The sequence below is a fragment of the Stegastes partitus genome, unplaced genomic scaffold (assembly GCF_000690725.1).
Source record: "Stegastes partitus isolate 25-593 unplaced genomic scaffold, Stegastes_partitus-1.0.2 Scaffold1363, whole genome shotgun sequence".
NCBI lineage: Eukaryota > Metazoa > Chordata > Actinopteri > Pomacentridae > Stegastes > Stegastes partitus.
The window spans coordinates 14,709-29,778 of NW_007579094.1; the positions used below are offsets into that span (position 1 = coordinate 14,709).

The window sequence follows — 15,070 nt, forward strand, 5'->3', positions numbered from 1 at the left end:
GTCCCACAGCTTTGAGAAAACCCATTTAAACTATACATCAAAACGAGTGTCTTTTGGTAGCAACTTGTACAGTTGTGTTGAAAACCCTGTGACCCACTCTAAACTTTGACCAGTAAAATTTTAAGAAAAAAAAAATCAGTTAACCTCGTTTCCTTCACAGAACTTCTCTTCTACATGAACAAATTCTACATAAAAAAGTTTGCATTTTTGTCTCTCTAAGCCGTCACCAAGTCTGTACGTACATGAAACTACATCAGCGTGTTCAAAGACAACAGAAAGAATTCTTTTAATATGAGCTGTGAGCGTTTGTTTTGGATGATTTGAGATGGATGTGTGAGTTTGTACATTTCTCTCCAAGGCGATCAGCTCCTCTTTCTTCGTCTCAGTGTTTATCCTCGGCTGTTTCGCCATCGCCACGTCTCCGATGCTCTCCTGAGCTTCTCTGATGGCCTCGACGTCCTGCGGATCCTCGTAGTCCTCGTTCGGCTTCTCTGCGTAACTGACACACCAACAGTCCAGTTTCACACCAGCATCCCAGCAGCTATGGTTCATTTTAGACTCCACTTGTGGCTTAATCTGGTTGATGTTTGAGGCCACTCACATTTGATCCCACTCCTGTTTTTTCTTCTCTATTCTGGCTCGGGCTTGCGCAGCTTTCTCTGCAGCCTTCCGGAGCCTCTCCTCCTGCCGATCTCCCAGTTTAACCCTTGTAGTTCGAGGCACCGGAGGCCGAATCGCCTCCTCCTCTGCAGATCAAACACAGGTGATAACTCGGATCCAGACAACAGGTGAAACAAACACTCTGACACTTCCTCACCTTCTATTTTGCCGCTCTCTTTTGCAGGTTCTGCTCTGGACCTCCTGCGTTCTGGTGCAGCGTTTCCGTCTCCGTGAGGCCGATGAGGTGAGTTCTGACGAGACAAAGGTTCGGTGGGCGCCTGCAGCCGATAGGTGGAGACTTTGTGGTTGGACCGGATGGCCACTACAGTGACCTGCAGAGAGTCTCTGAACCTGGAAACACACAGGAGTTAAAAATAATCACATCAACACCTCAACTCAAGATTCAGTAACAACTCACAACTCCAAAGACGGGATGATGGTTTATTAACGTTCTTTGCCACCAAAACAGTGAAACTAAACTTGTCTGGAGCGTGCAGCAAAACTTAATGTATGAACTTTTTCTTACACAAAACTTATGTTTAATTATCTTGCAATTAAAATCAAGTAACACAACAATAACTATATAACAACTACTCAGTTTAAATCAACTAATATGGAGAACTATGAAACGTTACTGAGGATGTGGACAGTTTAATGTTAGACTTGAGCGTACTCCCTTAGCTTACGGCCTATTTTACTGTCTGTGTCAGTAAAAGTTCTGCTGCTTTAGCTTCTAGCAGTTCCTGTTCGCCGTGTAGAGACAATATCTATGATTCCTAAACAGACATATATGTGCTTCATTCTGCTATTTGGTGTCAGTGTGTTCAGATTTGACAGCAGCTTTGTTTCTGCTGGGGAAAGGTATGAGGACTGCAGCATTATCTGTGCATATCCTGATGTTTGGTTGGCGTGCATGTACCAGTCCTGCAGCTTTCTGAGTGCGATGCTGCAGCGTTCCTGCTCCCAGCAGAGCTGCCTCCTGACCTCCATCGCCCGCTGAGCCTTCAGCCGCTCTGCCTGCTCGTAGAAACGCCGGTCCAGCTGCAGCTCCTACAAACACACACAGTTCAGGACACTGAATTAGCATAAACCCTTAACTTATTCACATAAATAACAACAATATGCATGACTCTAACCTTGTCTTGTCCTTCCAAATCAGCTTTCAGTTCAGTTTTGGTGCAAAAACAGTTTAAAAACTGAAGCTTATAGGAGGCTATGCTTTATAAATCACATGGAAATCTACAGTTACAGTCTTTTTTAGTGGAAGATTCCCTCCTTAAACTAGATTAGAGCAAGTTTAAAGTCAAACCAGATGATTTATCAGACATGAGGATGCTGCACTCAGGTGTTTGCGTCTGTACCTCAGGTTTCAGACGAACATGCTCCGGCAGACTCTGGTTGTCGCTCAGCACTTGTTTAAACCTCTTCTGCAGCTCCGTCAGCTTCTTCTGCTTCTCCGCCACCTTCAGCTCGGTCTCGCGACGCAGGTGGTCGCTCTCCAGCTTCTGCTTGGCCATCTCTATGCTGGAGGGGTTCGGGTTGGAGGTTAGGAAGTCAGAAGAGGCGACACGTTCAGGATTTTGTTGAGTCGCAGTGACACCAAAAACAGTAGATTCTCAGATGTTCACCAGAGCTACAACTTCAGAATAAAAAACTCTGAAAATCCACATGCAAAATACAATATTATTATACAATATCTGCTAAAATAGTTAGTATAGAAAGTCGGAAAGAAAAGAAAATTGACGCAGAGGAAGACGAGAACAACTTTCATTTACCTGTAAGCTGCTGGATCCTCAATGTCCAGAGCTAACGCCTCGTTCTCCAGACCAACCTGAGCAACGTGCTAACAAGATAATATCACATTTTCATCCACATGCATAACTACAAACATCATCAATAAACTCTTAATTTTTCCTGATTAAAGATTAAACATGTAACAAGAGAGCTTTATACCAAGTACAACACCAAACAATAAGACAGATGCAGACAGAGACCTGATCTCTCTACTGAGAATTTTGCTTTTAATAACAAATAAACTGATAACAGCTTCATGGCTCTGACTTTATCATAGAAAACACAGCAAGACGAGAAAAACAGGCAGGTTTATTGAAAGATGGTCAGATGTTTGAACCTTAGTCGCCTGTTTTTCTTGTATCGCACTTGTTGTTGTTTTTCTTCTCTTTGTACGAGCCACACTGATGTTACTGTGATTTTATGTAGTTTGAGGATTGTGGTTTTGAGACAACCGGTATGGAAAGTTGTATCAACATTAAATAAAGCATTTCCTTTTATAATAGTGTTGAGAAAAATCCATTAAGGAAGCGATTGTAGCAAGAGTTTTTATTTGTGTGTGTGGTAGATTAAATAAAAATTAAGTCAGTCACAAAAAAGGGAAAAAGACCTGCTGATGTGACCAGACACCTGTAAACACCTCACGTGGACGGTTAACATAAAGAACAAAAGTGATTTTCTATATGTTTTATGCCATTTTGCATTTGTTTGCATTTGAGATTGTCATTAAAAACTGATTTGACAAGTTCTTTGTTGCTGTACGATTATATTCACTCATCTTGTTAGCATACATTCAAACTGTCACACTTAACTTTTGCAAAAGAACCCTTTGTTTGGTCCAGACTATATTTGCCACATGAAACTTCCTTCCATTGAGTCCTAATACTGAAAATATTTAACCACACAGCGACAACTTGTATCACTAAACAGACGCTAAAAGAAAGAATTAATAAAAGCGTTCTGACCCTGGGTGAGGCCACTTTGGCCGTCTTCCTCTGCAGGGTTTTCTGCAGCTCCTCCGGAGGCAGCAGGCTGAAGGAGAAGATGTTCCCGTCGTCTCCGGCCGTCAGAACGAACAGGTCGTCGTGGCTGCAGCGGATGTGTCGCAGGTGGCCGTAGCAGCTGTCGTGGACGCTGAGACTCCAGCAGGCCTTCATGGAGGAGAGGCCGGGGTCGGCCGGCTGCAGAGGATAAACCCTGATGGAGCCCGAGTGCATCCCGCAGAGCAGCAGCTGCCTGTTGGAGCTGCAAAACCCCAAATACCGCCTTAAACAGGTTAAACTGGTGGGTTGTTCCAATCCTAAGTCATCAGGGGCTTCCTGGTCGATTATCATGGATTTGATTTAAATTGTTTTATCATTAGCTGTGGATGGTTATAGTGGTAACTGTGAAATTTTTGGTGTCAAATACAAAAACTGCCAGTTGACCCTCTTTCAGCAGGTTGTTCTCACATTGAAATTTGAGGCTCTTTGAACATCTGAGGAACTATGAAAGATAAAAACCTGAAATTTTCTCTGTCAGTTCTCATCATGTCAATCTGCAATATTGGACAAGCAGATCAAATAATCATTGGTTATAGGTGAGTTGAAATATGAAAAAAAAATCAATTCAGTCATGAAAAGTCACATCTCTTAGCTCTGGTTTGGTCTCCATCAGCTCCCGAGACAGATTTCTCACTCAGTATCTGCCAGATACTGAACTATATGCTGCTGTCTGCTTCTGTGCAAAACAAAGCAGATGAATCTAAACCAAATCCATGAACCAGAAGAGTTTCTTTCAGCAACCTGAAGGTGACGGAGCGAATCGGGTCGTCGTCTGTGTCATCGATCGGTAGAAAGTCAAAGGGTTCGTCCTGCCGTTGGTCTGGATCTTCATCCTGATTCTCTGAGAACTTACAGTGATACAAACATCCTGAATCAAAGCCTCCCTGCAGGAGAGAGACGAGAGAAACATGGATTCAGTCAAGAAACAAGATCCATCCTCAGATCCTCTTTTTCTATATTAAAGACCAGACTTTATAAATCTCAAAGGAAATTCTTGAGGTTACAAAACCTTTATAGCAACGCTACTTGAATGTCTGATCAGTTTTCTTGATGTTCTATCATCAAATACAAACCATAATCTTCTAATAAATATCAAAACATGCACACCAACACTATAAAGACACATACAGCAATGATTGAGCCAATTATAAATACGATTTGGACACGACAACCAATCAGGAGGACGAACTCTGTTCCAGTCTGGGCCAGTAAAAAAACAAAATATGTGCCACTGGTTGCTTTAAATAAGGTTATTCTAGAGTTTACAGTATGTTTGTGTCATCTGCTCATCCATCATCTCAACCAATTTAAGATTTTTCATCAGTTTCTCTTTATTTTCACTGTGGGGAGCAGAAACAGTAAAGCAACTCGTGGATGAGTTTCTAATCATAATCTACCGATCGCTTAGTAAGAGGGTGCTGTATTCACATACTTAAACAAAAAAAGTACAATAAAATAGTAAGAGAGTGGAACGTAGTTGTCATGCACGGTTTGTCTGCTAATCTCACTGAACATTTAACACGTCTGGAACCATTTTTAATCCGTCAGAAACACTTCATTTGAGGTCCGATACCTTTAACTTTGTGACTTTAACATGTCGGTGAGACACTGATTGCAAAAACTTGGTTGTTCACTGCATTCTAGCTCATTTCTGCTTCTGCAAGTGCAAGAAACAAGTTTATGTTTTCTGTGATTCCCCCGTATGACTGAATCAGTGTTAATTGATCAGTTTCTCAACATTAACTGTCTGTCTGTACCATGGAGAGCCAGAAGTGTCCAGGCAGTGAGTAGAAGCCACAGTACAGAGGACTTGGAGGATCTGGGATGTAGACGGGCGGTAATTCTTCCTCCTCATCTTCCTCTTTCTCTGCATCCAGCTGCTCTGATTTCTTCAAACGCTCGTCTCTCTGTTTCTTCCTCACAGCTTGACGTCTTGCGATTTCCTCGTCTCTCTGAAACACGCAAACACGAATCCCTCAAATGTAGAAGTTTCAAGCTGCAGTCATAGTCGATAACAAACAAAACACAGAATAATGCAACACAGCCACATAAATGCATGGATTTATTCATGTGAGACGGAGCAAGGTCAAACCTTGATTCTGGATTTGATGCTCCTGAACCTGAACGACCTTCTGGGTAAGTCGGGCAGCTGGAAGGTTGTCGTCGGTTTCTGGGCGTCCGGTTCAGGACTGTGGACTTCGACCACGTGGCCGCTCTGACACAGGACGAGCAGCCGGTTTTCACTCTGCGTTAAAGTGTAAAAACGGGGGTTAAACTACATCTGGGTGGCGTCTCAGGTGAATCCCAGATGTGAGACTTACGTGGGAATGAGGCGACCAATCCAGCGCCTGCACCGGCCCCGGAACATGGACGAAACCGATGGGGTTGTACTTCCCGCCGACGGTGAAGAAGAACACGGTGGAGTCTGAACTCTGAGCAGGAAGGTGAAGATGAACAGCAAAACAAAACTCCTGATTAATAAAGTGTCTGTAGATATTTGCCAAACTCCTCCTGCAGCAGTTTTCACATCTCGTCCATTCATCTCTATGTTCAGACGTGACATAAAATGTAAAACTGTAAACTGGTGACTGACATTTAACATTCTTAATCGAATTTTTCATTCTTAACTGAGCCATTACTGATTCTACAGTGGGGATCTTTACTGCAGCAGCAAAGGGGAAGATTCAAACATGTAAGAAACATCATTAGAAAAAAATAAAAAGCAAACATAATACATAAGTACTGTTAATATTGTACAGATTCTTCCATATGTGGAAATTCAGAGATTGCACAAGTTTCTCTGGATGTGGAAAATAACAACTTTGCATGTGTTAAACTATTAAAAGACAATAATATTACCCAGATTCTTTCATGAGTAGAAATACTGATATCAGAAACTGCACCGATTCTTGTGTTTATGAAGAAGTTTGAATTCACGAGAGAGATTTTCACACATTTTAACATTAAGCAGCTCATAAATCTTCAGTTTCTTCTTCCAAAGTAAACACTCTGAGTGATGAAGAAAATAAAAATGTTCAAGGTTGCTGCAAGGTGGCTCAGTGGTTAGCACTGTTGTCTCGCAGCAAGAAGGTCGCCGGTTCACGTCCCGGTGAGGACACCCAGGATCTTTCTGTGTGGAGTCTCCATGTTCTCCCCGTGCAGCGTGGGTTCTCTCCGGGTTCTCCAGCTTCCTCCCACACTCCAGAAACATGCTGAGGTTAACTGGTGATTCTAAATTGTCCGTAGGTGTGAATGTGAGTGTGCTTGGTTGTCTGTCTCTAAGTGTAGCCCTGTGATAGACTGGTTACCTGTCCAGGTGAACCTGCCTTCACCCTGAGTCAGCTGAGATAGACTCCAGCCCCCCACGACCCTAGTGAGGATTAAGTGGTGTATAGATAATGGATGGATGGATGTTCAAGGTTGTATTTGTTACCGAAACTCATCCTCGCCTCACCAACATCGGTACTTTCTTGTGCTTTATGAGTAGAAGCAGCTGGAACACAAGCCACCAGTGGGCTTATCTTATCAGTAATCTAATATTTGTAACCCTACGACTTCTTAACACGTTAAATTAGGTGTAACAACTTCAGAAACTTCAACTGCTGTTAGAAACTATTTCAAAACCCAAGATTTCTGGTGTTTCCGTGAACACAGCAGAAGCACAATAACAAGCATCATTCTGACAAACTGCTGCTTCCTGTGGAGCTGTAGAGTTGAACTCCTGCGGGGATAAACGCCGTCGTCCTGGAGAGTTTCTTACCCCGGTGGCCAGGATCTCTCCGTTTCGCTCGAAGGCCACGGCGGTTACGGGAGCGTTATGGGGTTTGAAGGCCTGTTTGAGGCGCAGCTTGGAGTCTCTCCCGGCGACCGCATGCAGCCTCGGAGCAGTGAACAGCTCCAGCAATCGAACCACGCCGTCCTCGAAGCCGGCCACCAGCAAACCTCCGGTCTGGTTCACCTGCAGACAAACACCAGAGCTGCAGGAGTCAAAGTCTGTCCTCTGATGTTCGTGTGAGAATGATTTATGCATCAGTCTTTACCAGCGGTGGAGCCCAGCGGAGAGCAGTTCCTCCCTGATTGAAGCGACTGCTGGTCACTTCTCTTTTGGCCACGAAGTCAAAAACTCTGACTGAGCCTGGAGACAGAAACATACGTAGTACTGAGTGACAGTACACGAAAACTCAAACTGTACATGAGCAGGTGTGAATGAACTGACGGTCCAGGCTGGTCGTGGCCATCAGGTGGGATTTCTTGGACACATCCAGGCCTTGGATCGACCCGGAATGGAAGGTAAACAGACACTCTGGATCAGGAGTCTGCAGGACAGATGATATAATGATTCACCGAACTACAACCACACACAGCAGAGCAACGTGGTTTCCATTAGGGACACACAACATAACATATATATAACCTATCGTTTGCAGTATTGGTCTTCCTAATAGTTTGTGCAATGGCTGTTTCAGCATCATGTTTAACAATTCATTTTCTTGTGCAATGCTTTAATTCCATGTGCATTATTTTCTATTATATTCAGAAAAGACAATTTTAAAGCATTTGCAACATTAATTTACTCAATAGTTTGGGCTGTATCAGTCAGGGCATCATGTGTAAAATTACAATTTTATGTGCAAGATTTTAGGCTAATATCTAATATTTTAATTTCATGTGCAATATTTCATTTTTTTATGGAGCAATATTTTGATTTCACGTCTACTATCTCAATTAAATGTGCAATATGTTTATTATTATGTGTGATACTTTACAACCTCAGTATCATTGCCAGTATTACTTGATAATTCTTGGATTCTAGTCTTTTTTTTGTTAGCTTACCTATTTTTTTTTTTGATAATGTGACGTTTATTTTTATATTATTGCCTTCCTCTGCTAGGTACTGCATTTCTCATGTTGTGTCAGGTTGATTTGTGGAACACTCACATTTACCTCAATTTAAATAACTGCAATGATAACTTTATATAACAGTTTTTGACTTAATTAATCAACAGTCTGCCCAGTTAAATACATTAGACATGTGGACTATGTGATGTCTCTTTAAAAACCCAAAGTGATGGTGTACAAGCTCACCGTGTTGGTGAATGACAGATCCAGTTTCCAGATGGCTCCATTTGAATCCTACAAAACCACACAGAGTTCAGGATCAATGTGATGCCTGATGGTGTGTTACAAACACTTTCAAGTGAAGATGTTTTGTGTTCTGACCTGAGCGAACCAGACGAAGGAGTCGGTCTCGGTGCTCCGAGCCACCGAGGAGAGGCACACGTTGTGTCCGACCGCCATCTCGTTGGTCGGCTCCATCTCCATCCTGCTGCCGTCGCTGTCGGCCGAGATGATCTTCTCAAAGTCCCAGCCCTGCAGGGAGGATCACAAAGTCATACTGGACGTAAAACAAACTGCATTCTCCTTGTTGTTCTTCATGTCGACATATTTGTCAAATTATTTTGTGTGTTTTCAGACTCCAGAAAGACGACTGCATTGGAAAAAATAAAAAATAAAACAAAATATGGCTGCAAGCAGCAATGATGGGGCCAAACAGTTCAGCAGGGAAGAGTCGCCTTATTTCAGAGTTAACATCATTTAAAAAAGAAGAAAAAAAAAAAGTCCACTGACCCACTTTCTGTACTTTCTTTTTTGCACATTGAAATTTGAGGATATCTTGCAATGGCTTCAGTTTCTTTTTTTCTTCCATATTTCAACTCATCTATAATCAGAGATTATTTGATCTAATTGTCCAAAACTGCAGATTCTGAATCAATGACATGATGAGAAACAACAGTGAAAATTTCAGGCTTTTATTTTGTAGAGTTCCTGAGAAATTGACATTCAAAAAGCCTCAAATTTCAATTTGGGCGAAAAAAAAGGAGCTGAAATTTCACAGTTTATGATGAAAAAAAAAAAAGTTAAACAGACTCAAATTTTAATGTGTGAAAAAATATCAACAGACAAGTTTTTTTGTTATCTCGGGAAGTAGTCGCTAAAATTTCACAAACATGTCTATAAAAATCCATATTTGATGCTACAAGAAATTCCTGCAAATCAGAGATGGTTGAGCGGAAACTGTTTTAACAAGATTTAAATAGGAATGATTTAGCTGTTTGGGAAATTAATGGGCCTTTTTTAGTGATATATGAAACTCTAAGTCATGCTCCCTTTAGGACGTTTGGTTTGCTTCTCAGAAGTGAAGCGAATGATGGAGCCTTGTCTTAACTTGTGCATAAGACTGCAGATCAATACATCTTTGACCACAGAACTCTGTATAATATCCATATAATGTGATAATGTGTTAGAGGTAAATACTGCTGCTCTCTGCAGATATTCAGTCACAGCGGATGTCTGGATGTTCACTGTTCATTTAGAAAGAATCCAGGATGTCATTTAGAGGCAAGTCTTACCCGGATCACTCCGTCCGAACCAAACGTCATCAGCTGTCCGTCCTCCACAGCAAACGGCTGAACCGTCCCACTGTGGCAGCTCCGTCCATCCTTACAGCAAATCTCCACCTTGATGGTGTTTCCATCCCACAGCAGCAAGTTTCCCCAGTCGGTGCCCGACACCACCTGAGAGGAAGGAACCAAGTCAGACCAGTGACTACCAGCTCTTTCCTTACAGAGGATTGTTGAATGAAACAGATGTTTGGAAGCTCAATCTTTATCTTGAAAACAACACTTGATTTCAACCAGAGATTTTATTTGTATGACGCAAACTTAAACAACACGAACTGAAAAAATGGAAAATTGATGTGATTGAAAGCTCCTGTAGAGAGATGACGTGAACAAAAATAACTCTTTAACCTGCAGCTGTACTGTTCATGAACCCTGATGTCTGGATTTGAATCATCTTATTGTTAATATTAATGCATTTCTTTATCAAAATTCTTCTACACAAAGAATTCACTGTTTACTGCAACATGTTTAAGATTTACAAGAATACCAGGACCAGTAATGAGGTTAAATTAAACTTAACTGGAAAACCGAAGCATCGTAAATCTAGAAAATTATAATGTATATTTCAGCCAAGTCGGCTTAGCTCTGTGTTATTTTATTGTTTTTGGCAATAAAACAACATAAAATTCCAGATGGATCACCATGACGTGACATTTTCTACACACTTTCATTATCCGCTCAGGATGAATGACGATACTGTTGGTGATCCATCATCGGATCAACATTTTTATGAACACTTTCATGTCCTAATAAATACCCACAAATCAAGTGACGGTCTCATTAATCTCAGCTGTACTTTGTGGTTCGTGTTAATTATTAAACTGGGCCGACACACTGATAGCTGATAAATATTAGCATGTTAGCACTGTCAGTATAAACATGTTGGCATGCTACGGTTATCGTGTAGCTCATGTGTGGTTAGATGGATTTCCAGACTTCTATAAACCCAAACTGTCACATCAGCAGCACACAGACCTTTCCATCAGGAAGTTCCACGAAGCCCTCGATATCAGTCGCCGCGGTTTTCCCAAAGTGTCCCATAACCCCTTGCAGTTTCAGGCCCGTGAACGTGGGCGCCATTTTCCAGAACCTGACAAAGAAAAGACGTTTTAATGGGAGTGTTGTTTACTGGAAGATATCTCCGCCTCGAGAAACTGTTTCCTGGAGGTGCTTCTAATTGCTTAGCAGCATTTAGGTAACAATAAGACTCAAGTAGTCCAGAAAGAAAACAAAAACAAAAACACCCACTGCCAATAAAGGGTACTCACAAGTTTATTTTTCTATTCTATAGTTTGTCAGCATTGATTAATAGTCAGTTTAATTTGTGGGAGACTCTGAAGTCAAGTGGAAGAAGGTTCTTGGTTCTGATGAAACTAGAAACAACACACATCATCATAAACACACCATCCACACAGTGAAGCATGGCGGCGGCATCATCATCATGTGGGGATGCTTCTTGGCAGCAGGTCCTTAAAGGCTTGTAAAGTTTACTGACCTTCCCACCGAACATTTAGCAAGAAAGCTCTTTGAATTTAACCATTGAACTACTCATCCGTCACTTGATTAAACAATGCAGCAAAGTGTTTTAGCCTTTATTCTGTAACGCGACCCTCTGAAGTCAGGAAATGGATTTCCACAGTAGATGCTTAAAACAAAGGGGGAACATGTTTTTGCTACTTCAGCTTGTCAGAACAACTTTCTGTCAGAGCAGCTCAGTCAATGCCTCAGGTTAGAAAGCATCTAAAAACCCACCTGCATTTGTTTTTTTATGTTTTAATGTTGCGTTCTTGTAAAGTCTGGTTTCAAAAGGTGCCATAGAGATAAAATACAATCAAACCACAGCTGTGTTTATGTGGTTACAGTGTTTAAACACTCGGTATGTCTTTTACTTGATGTGTGCGGATCCCGACGATGTGAGCAGTCCCGGGTCGTACGGGGAGAAGCCGACCCTGTAGACGTCCTGTGAAACAGCCTTGCAGCTCAGCATCACCTCCTCCTGCCTCCACTCCCACAGAGTCAGCATGTAGTCGGGCGAGCCGCCCACGCTGGCCAGCAGGCCTCCGTCACGGTTGAAGTCCACGAAGCTGTACTCGAGCTCGGTGCCACCTACAGGCAGGCAGGTCCAAGCATGAGCAGCCAGTAATGTGAAATAACAACTGTGAGTGCTGGTCACGTGTACCTCTGAGGATTCGGTACGGTCTGAGGGAAGGATATTCGTAGACTATGATGTTGGGCTGGTTTCCTTTCTCTGCGACGGCAAAGTAGTTCTTGCTCGGGTGGACCTACAACACAGACACACAAAGATGTGAACATGTGGGTTAGCGTTAGCAATGACAGGATTGTGTTTTTGCTTTACGTCCATATGTCCGTCAAAGGTTTGGAGTTAAAAATAAAACATTTTTGTATTTATTTTTGCTTTTCTAGCAAACTGTAGTCAGACAACTGTTGACGACTTTCTAACAAAAGCATTTTTTAATCAGTGTAGTCAATTACCTCTTTTCTCACATCACATGATCACATATATTGATCACAAACACATGAATCGAGGCCTGGTCAAGACTAAAAACTACATTTTGCACTTGAGTAGAAGATTAATAAGTAAAAGATGTTTCACTTTTACTTAGACTCACAAACTCAGGAATAAAAGCTTCTCATCAAATATATTTTAAACTTCAGAATCAGTGCTCCTCCTCGCCTCCACGACTTACAGTTTGTCAGTTTTCTTACCGCGATGCAGCCGATTCCTCCTCCGCTGCAGGATCTCAGGTACTTCTGCTCCTCGGTGGAAATGTCCAGCAGAACCAGCAGGTTTCCCGCCACGAACATCAGAGTTCTGTCGTCGAGCAGCTTCAGATTTGACCTGCGGCTGCTGTCGTAACCGAAGGAGTGACTGAACGCAGGACGAGTGAAGGATCCACATTATACAGAGTCACTGAAGCTGTATACAAGATTTATTTTAGATTATTTTATTATGTCACCAAAAGTTCTACAATAAGAAGAATAAGAATAATAAGAATAAGAATATCAAATTGCTTGTTTACAACAACATACTTTCTTTTATTACATGATATATATTATTTTCACTATTACTATGTAAGTACTACTATTAGCAGTGACTTATCGAACACATCTACGTTCTTAAACCATAATAGAATAATACTGTTTTTCTACTATACTGCAATTTTAAAAAATGTTAATATCATATATACCAATTAGTCCCTACACAATATTAAGGGGGGTGTTGGTGTATTTTGATACAGTACATAATGTACCTGCTTTATACCCCTATTTAAAATATTACACACATAATAAATGGAAATACGTGCAGAATTTTAATATATGAAAGATGGTAGCGTGTATATTGCATTTATACATTTTTAAAAATTGTACTTTTTAAAATATTGATTCTTCTAATTTCTTTCATTTCTCACTTACTCACTTTCTTAATTCTTGTGTTACTGGCACTTATGAGACAAATACCAGTAAATGATTACTAATTACCAAGTTAATTTGACTTAATTTATTTGTCTTTTGTCTGTCTCGTATGTGTGTATCTCTGTGTTTAATGCTACTAACAACAACGTGAATTTCTCCACTGTGAGATAAATAAAGGCTGATCTTATCTTATCTTATCTTATCTTAACGCAAGCTGGAGTTTTATTTTCATTTGTGAAAGAAAAAAGACATGTGAAATTGAGCAAATTATGACTTCTGCCTTGAAGGACTAGAAAGTTCTTTACAGAGTTTATTCTCAGTACTAAAGGAGTAGATTTATTTGTGAATAAAATGCAAACTGAGACTGAACGTCTGTGTAATTATTGTAATAATTGTGGATGTTTATTTACAATGCGAGACAGCGAAATGTTTTTTTTATTTTTATTAAATTCTTTGGAACAGAAGGATACGACAGGTGCAGGAGGTTCTCTGGGATCTCGGAGTCGGCCGTGACGGTCGGTCTGGAGTGAAGCTCCTCGTATTTGTAGAACATGTCTGCAGGAAGCTGCTGCTTCTGTGATTCTCCTTCAGCCTCCAGCTGCATCACCGAGTCTCCAGCATCACATCCTGAGGAGGAGGAGAGCAGCTTTTACTCACCAACTATTTAACATGTGGATTGTTCCACTGTAGAAAGCAAATACGTGTGTGTAGTTCCTGTGTTTCTGACATGTTGTTGGTGTCGTGGCATTTGAAAACTCCCACCTTTGAGTTATCGTTTGATGGATCTGAAATCCCAATGATCCAACTGCACATCTGGTTATGACTGAATATGTGTTTGACTCATGGTTTTGTTCATTTAAACTCTGATGATGTACCTGTTTCTACTTCAGTCACATTTAAAATAAAGCTTCTGAAGATTATTATTTCAGCTTTTTAACTGCCATCTCTGCTGCTTATTTATCTTAATTTGCTTCAGAATTCAAAATATTTTCTTAATTTCTTTTAAAAGGATGCACACTTATACTTTATTCCTCAGTTTCTAGTTGGTACATGTGGTTTGCATTCATACTATGTGAACGTTAACGTGGTTTACAGTCAGACTTTACCTTCTGTGTTGTCCTGTGAGCCCGTTTGTTTGTTCTCAGCCTCTTCAGCAACACAAACTGTGGTTTCTTCAGACATTTCGACTTTTTAATGTGTAAAACTAACAGAAGAATATATGGTTAAAACGGTATTTTAAATTTGAACAAACTGCCGCTAAACTGTGAAAGTGACAACAAGACAAAATACTAAGCTAGCAGCGATAGTTTATCAAGCTAATTCTTATTTATTATAAAGTAATTTGTTACCCTCTACTTTCGGTAATTTCGCCCCTAGTCTGTTTTAGGACGTTGCCAGGCAACAAGGAAGCCACGTCGCTGCAAAGCCTCATGGGTAACGTAGTTCTCAGCGTCTGATGAGCTACTTAAACAAACATCAAACACAGTAAATTGTACTGAAACCACAAAATATAATTGTATCAAGCATAGATAAATGAAACGGACTAAAAAGCACTTCACAAATTACGTATTTTAAAGGTTACGAAGCGTCAACTCGGCATTTTGTTGTTCTGTCCCTTTAAATCCTGCCTGTAAACAAACATGGCTGCTTTAAAGTCGTGAAGAGCGACAGAGACCGACA

At 41.0% G+C, this 15,070-nt stretch overlaps 1 protein-coding gene across 1 annotated transcript in view; it reads right to left on the reverse strand.

Moving 5' to 3' along the window:
• Positions 1-14,572, reverse strand: part of cfap44 (cilia and flagella associated protein 44) — a 23,157-nt gene extending 8,585 nt beyond the window's left edge. The window contains exons 1-23 of the mRNA XM_008298966.1: positions 14,497-14,572; positions 13,861-14,017; positions 12,683-12,845; positions 12,135-12,237; positions 11,845-12,061; positions 10,931-11,045; positions 9,905-10,069; positions 8,715-8,864; positions 8,580-8,627; positions 7,711-7,810; positions 7,535-7,629; positions 7,255-7,452; positions 5,816-5,926; positions 5,587-5,739; positions 5,252-5,446; positions 4,236-4,378; positions 3,417-3,696; positions 2,436-2,503; positions 2,022-2,184; positions 1,580-1,710; positions 818-1,011; positions 602-746; positions 346-499 (exon numbers count right to left, since the gene is read on the reverse strand). Of these exons, the coding sequence (XP_008297188.1) occupies positions 346-499; positions 602-746; positions 818-1,011; positions 1,580-1,710; positions 2,022-2,184; positions 2,436-2,503; positions 3,417-3,696; positions 4,236-4,378; positions 5,252-5,446; positions 5,587-5,739; positions 5,816-5,926; positions 7,255-7,452; positions 7,535-7,629; positions 7,711-7,810; positions 8,580-8,627; positions 8,715-8,864; positions 9,905-10,069; positions 10,931-11,045; positions 11,845-12,061; positions 12,135-12,237; positions 12,683-12,845; positions 13,861-14,017; positions 14,497-14,572 (3,324 nt within the window). The remainder of the gene's footprint in view (positions 1-345; positions 500-601; positions 747-817; positions 1,012-1,579; positions 1,711-2,021; positions 2,185-2,435; positions 2,504-3,416; positions 3,697-4,235; positions 4,379-5,251; positions 5,447-5,586; positions 5,740-5,815; positions 5,927-7,254; positions 7,453-7,534; positions 7,630-7,710; positions 7,811-8,579; positions 8,628-8,714; positions 8,865-9,904; positions 10,070-10,930; positions 11,046-11,844; positions 12,062-12,134; positions 12,238-12,682; positions 12,846-13,860; positions 14,018-14,496) is intronic.
• Positions 14,573-15,070: the final 498 nt, after the last annotated feature.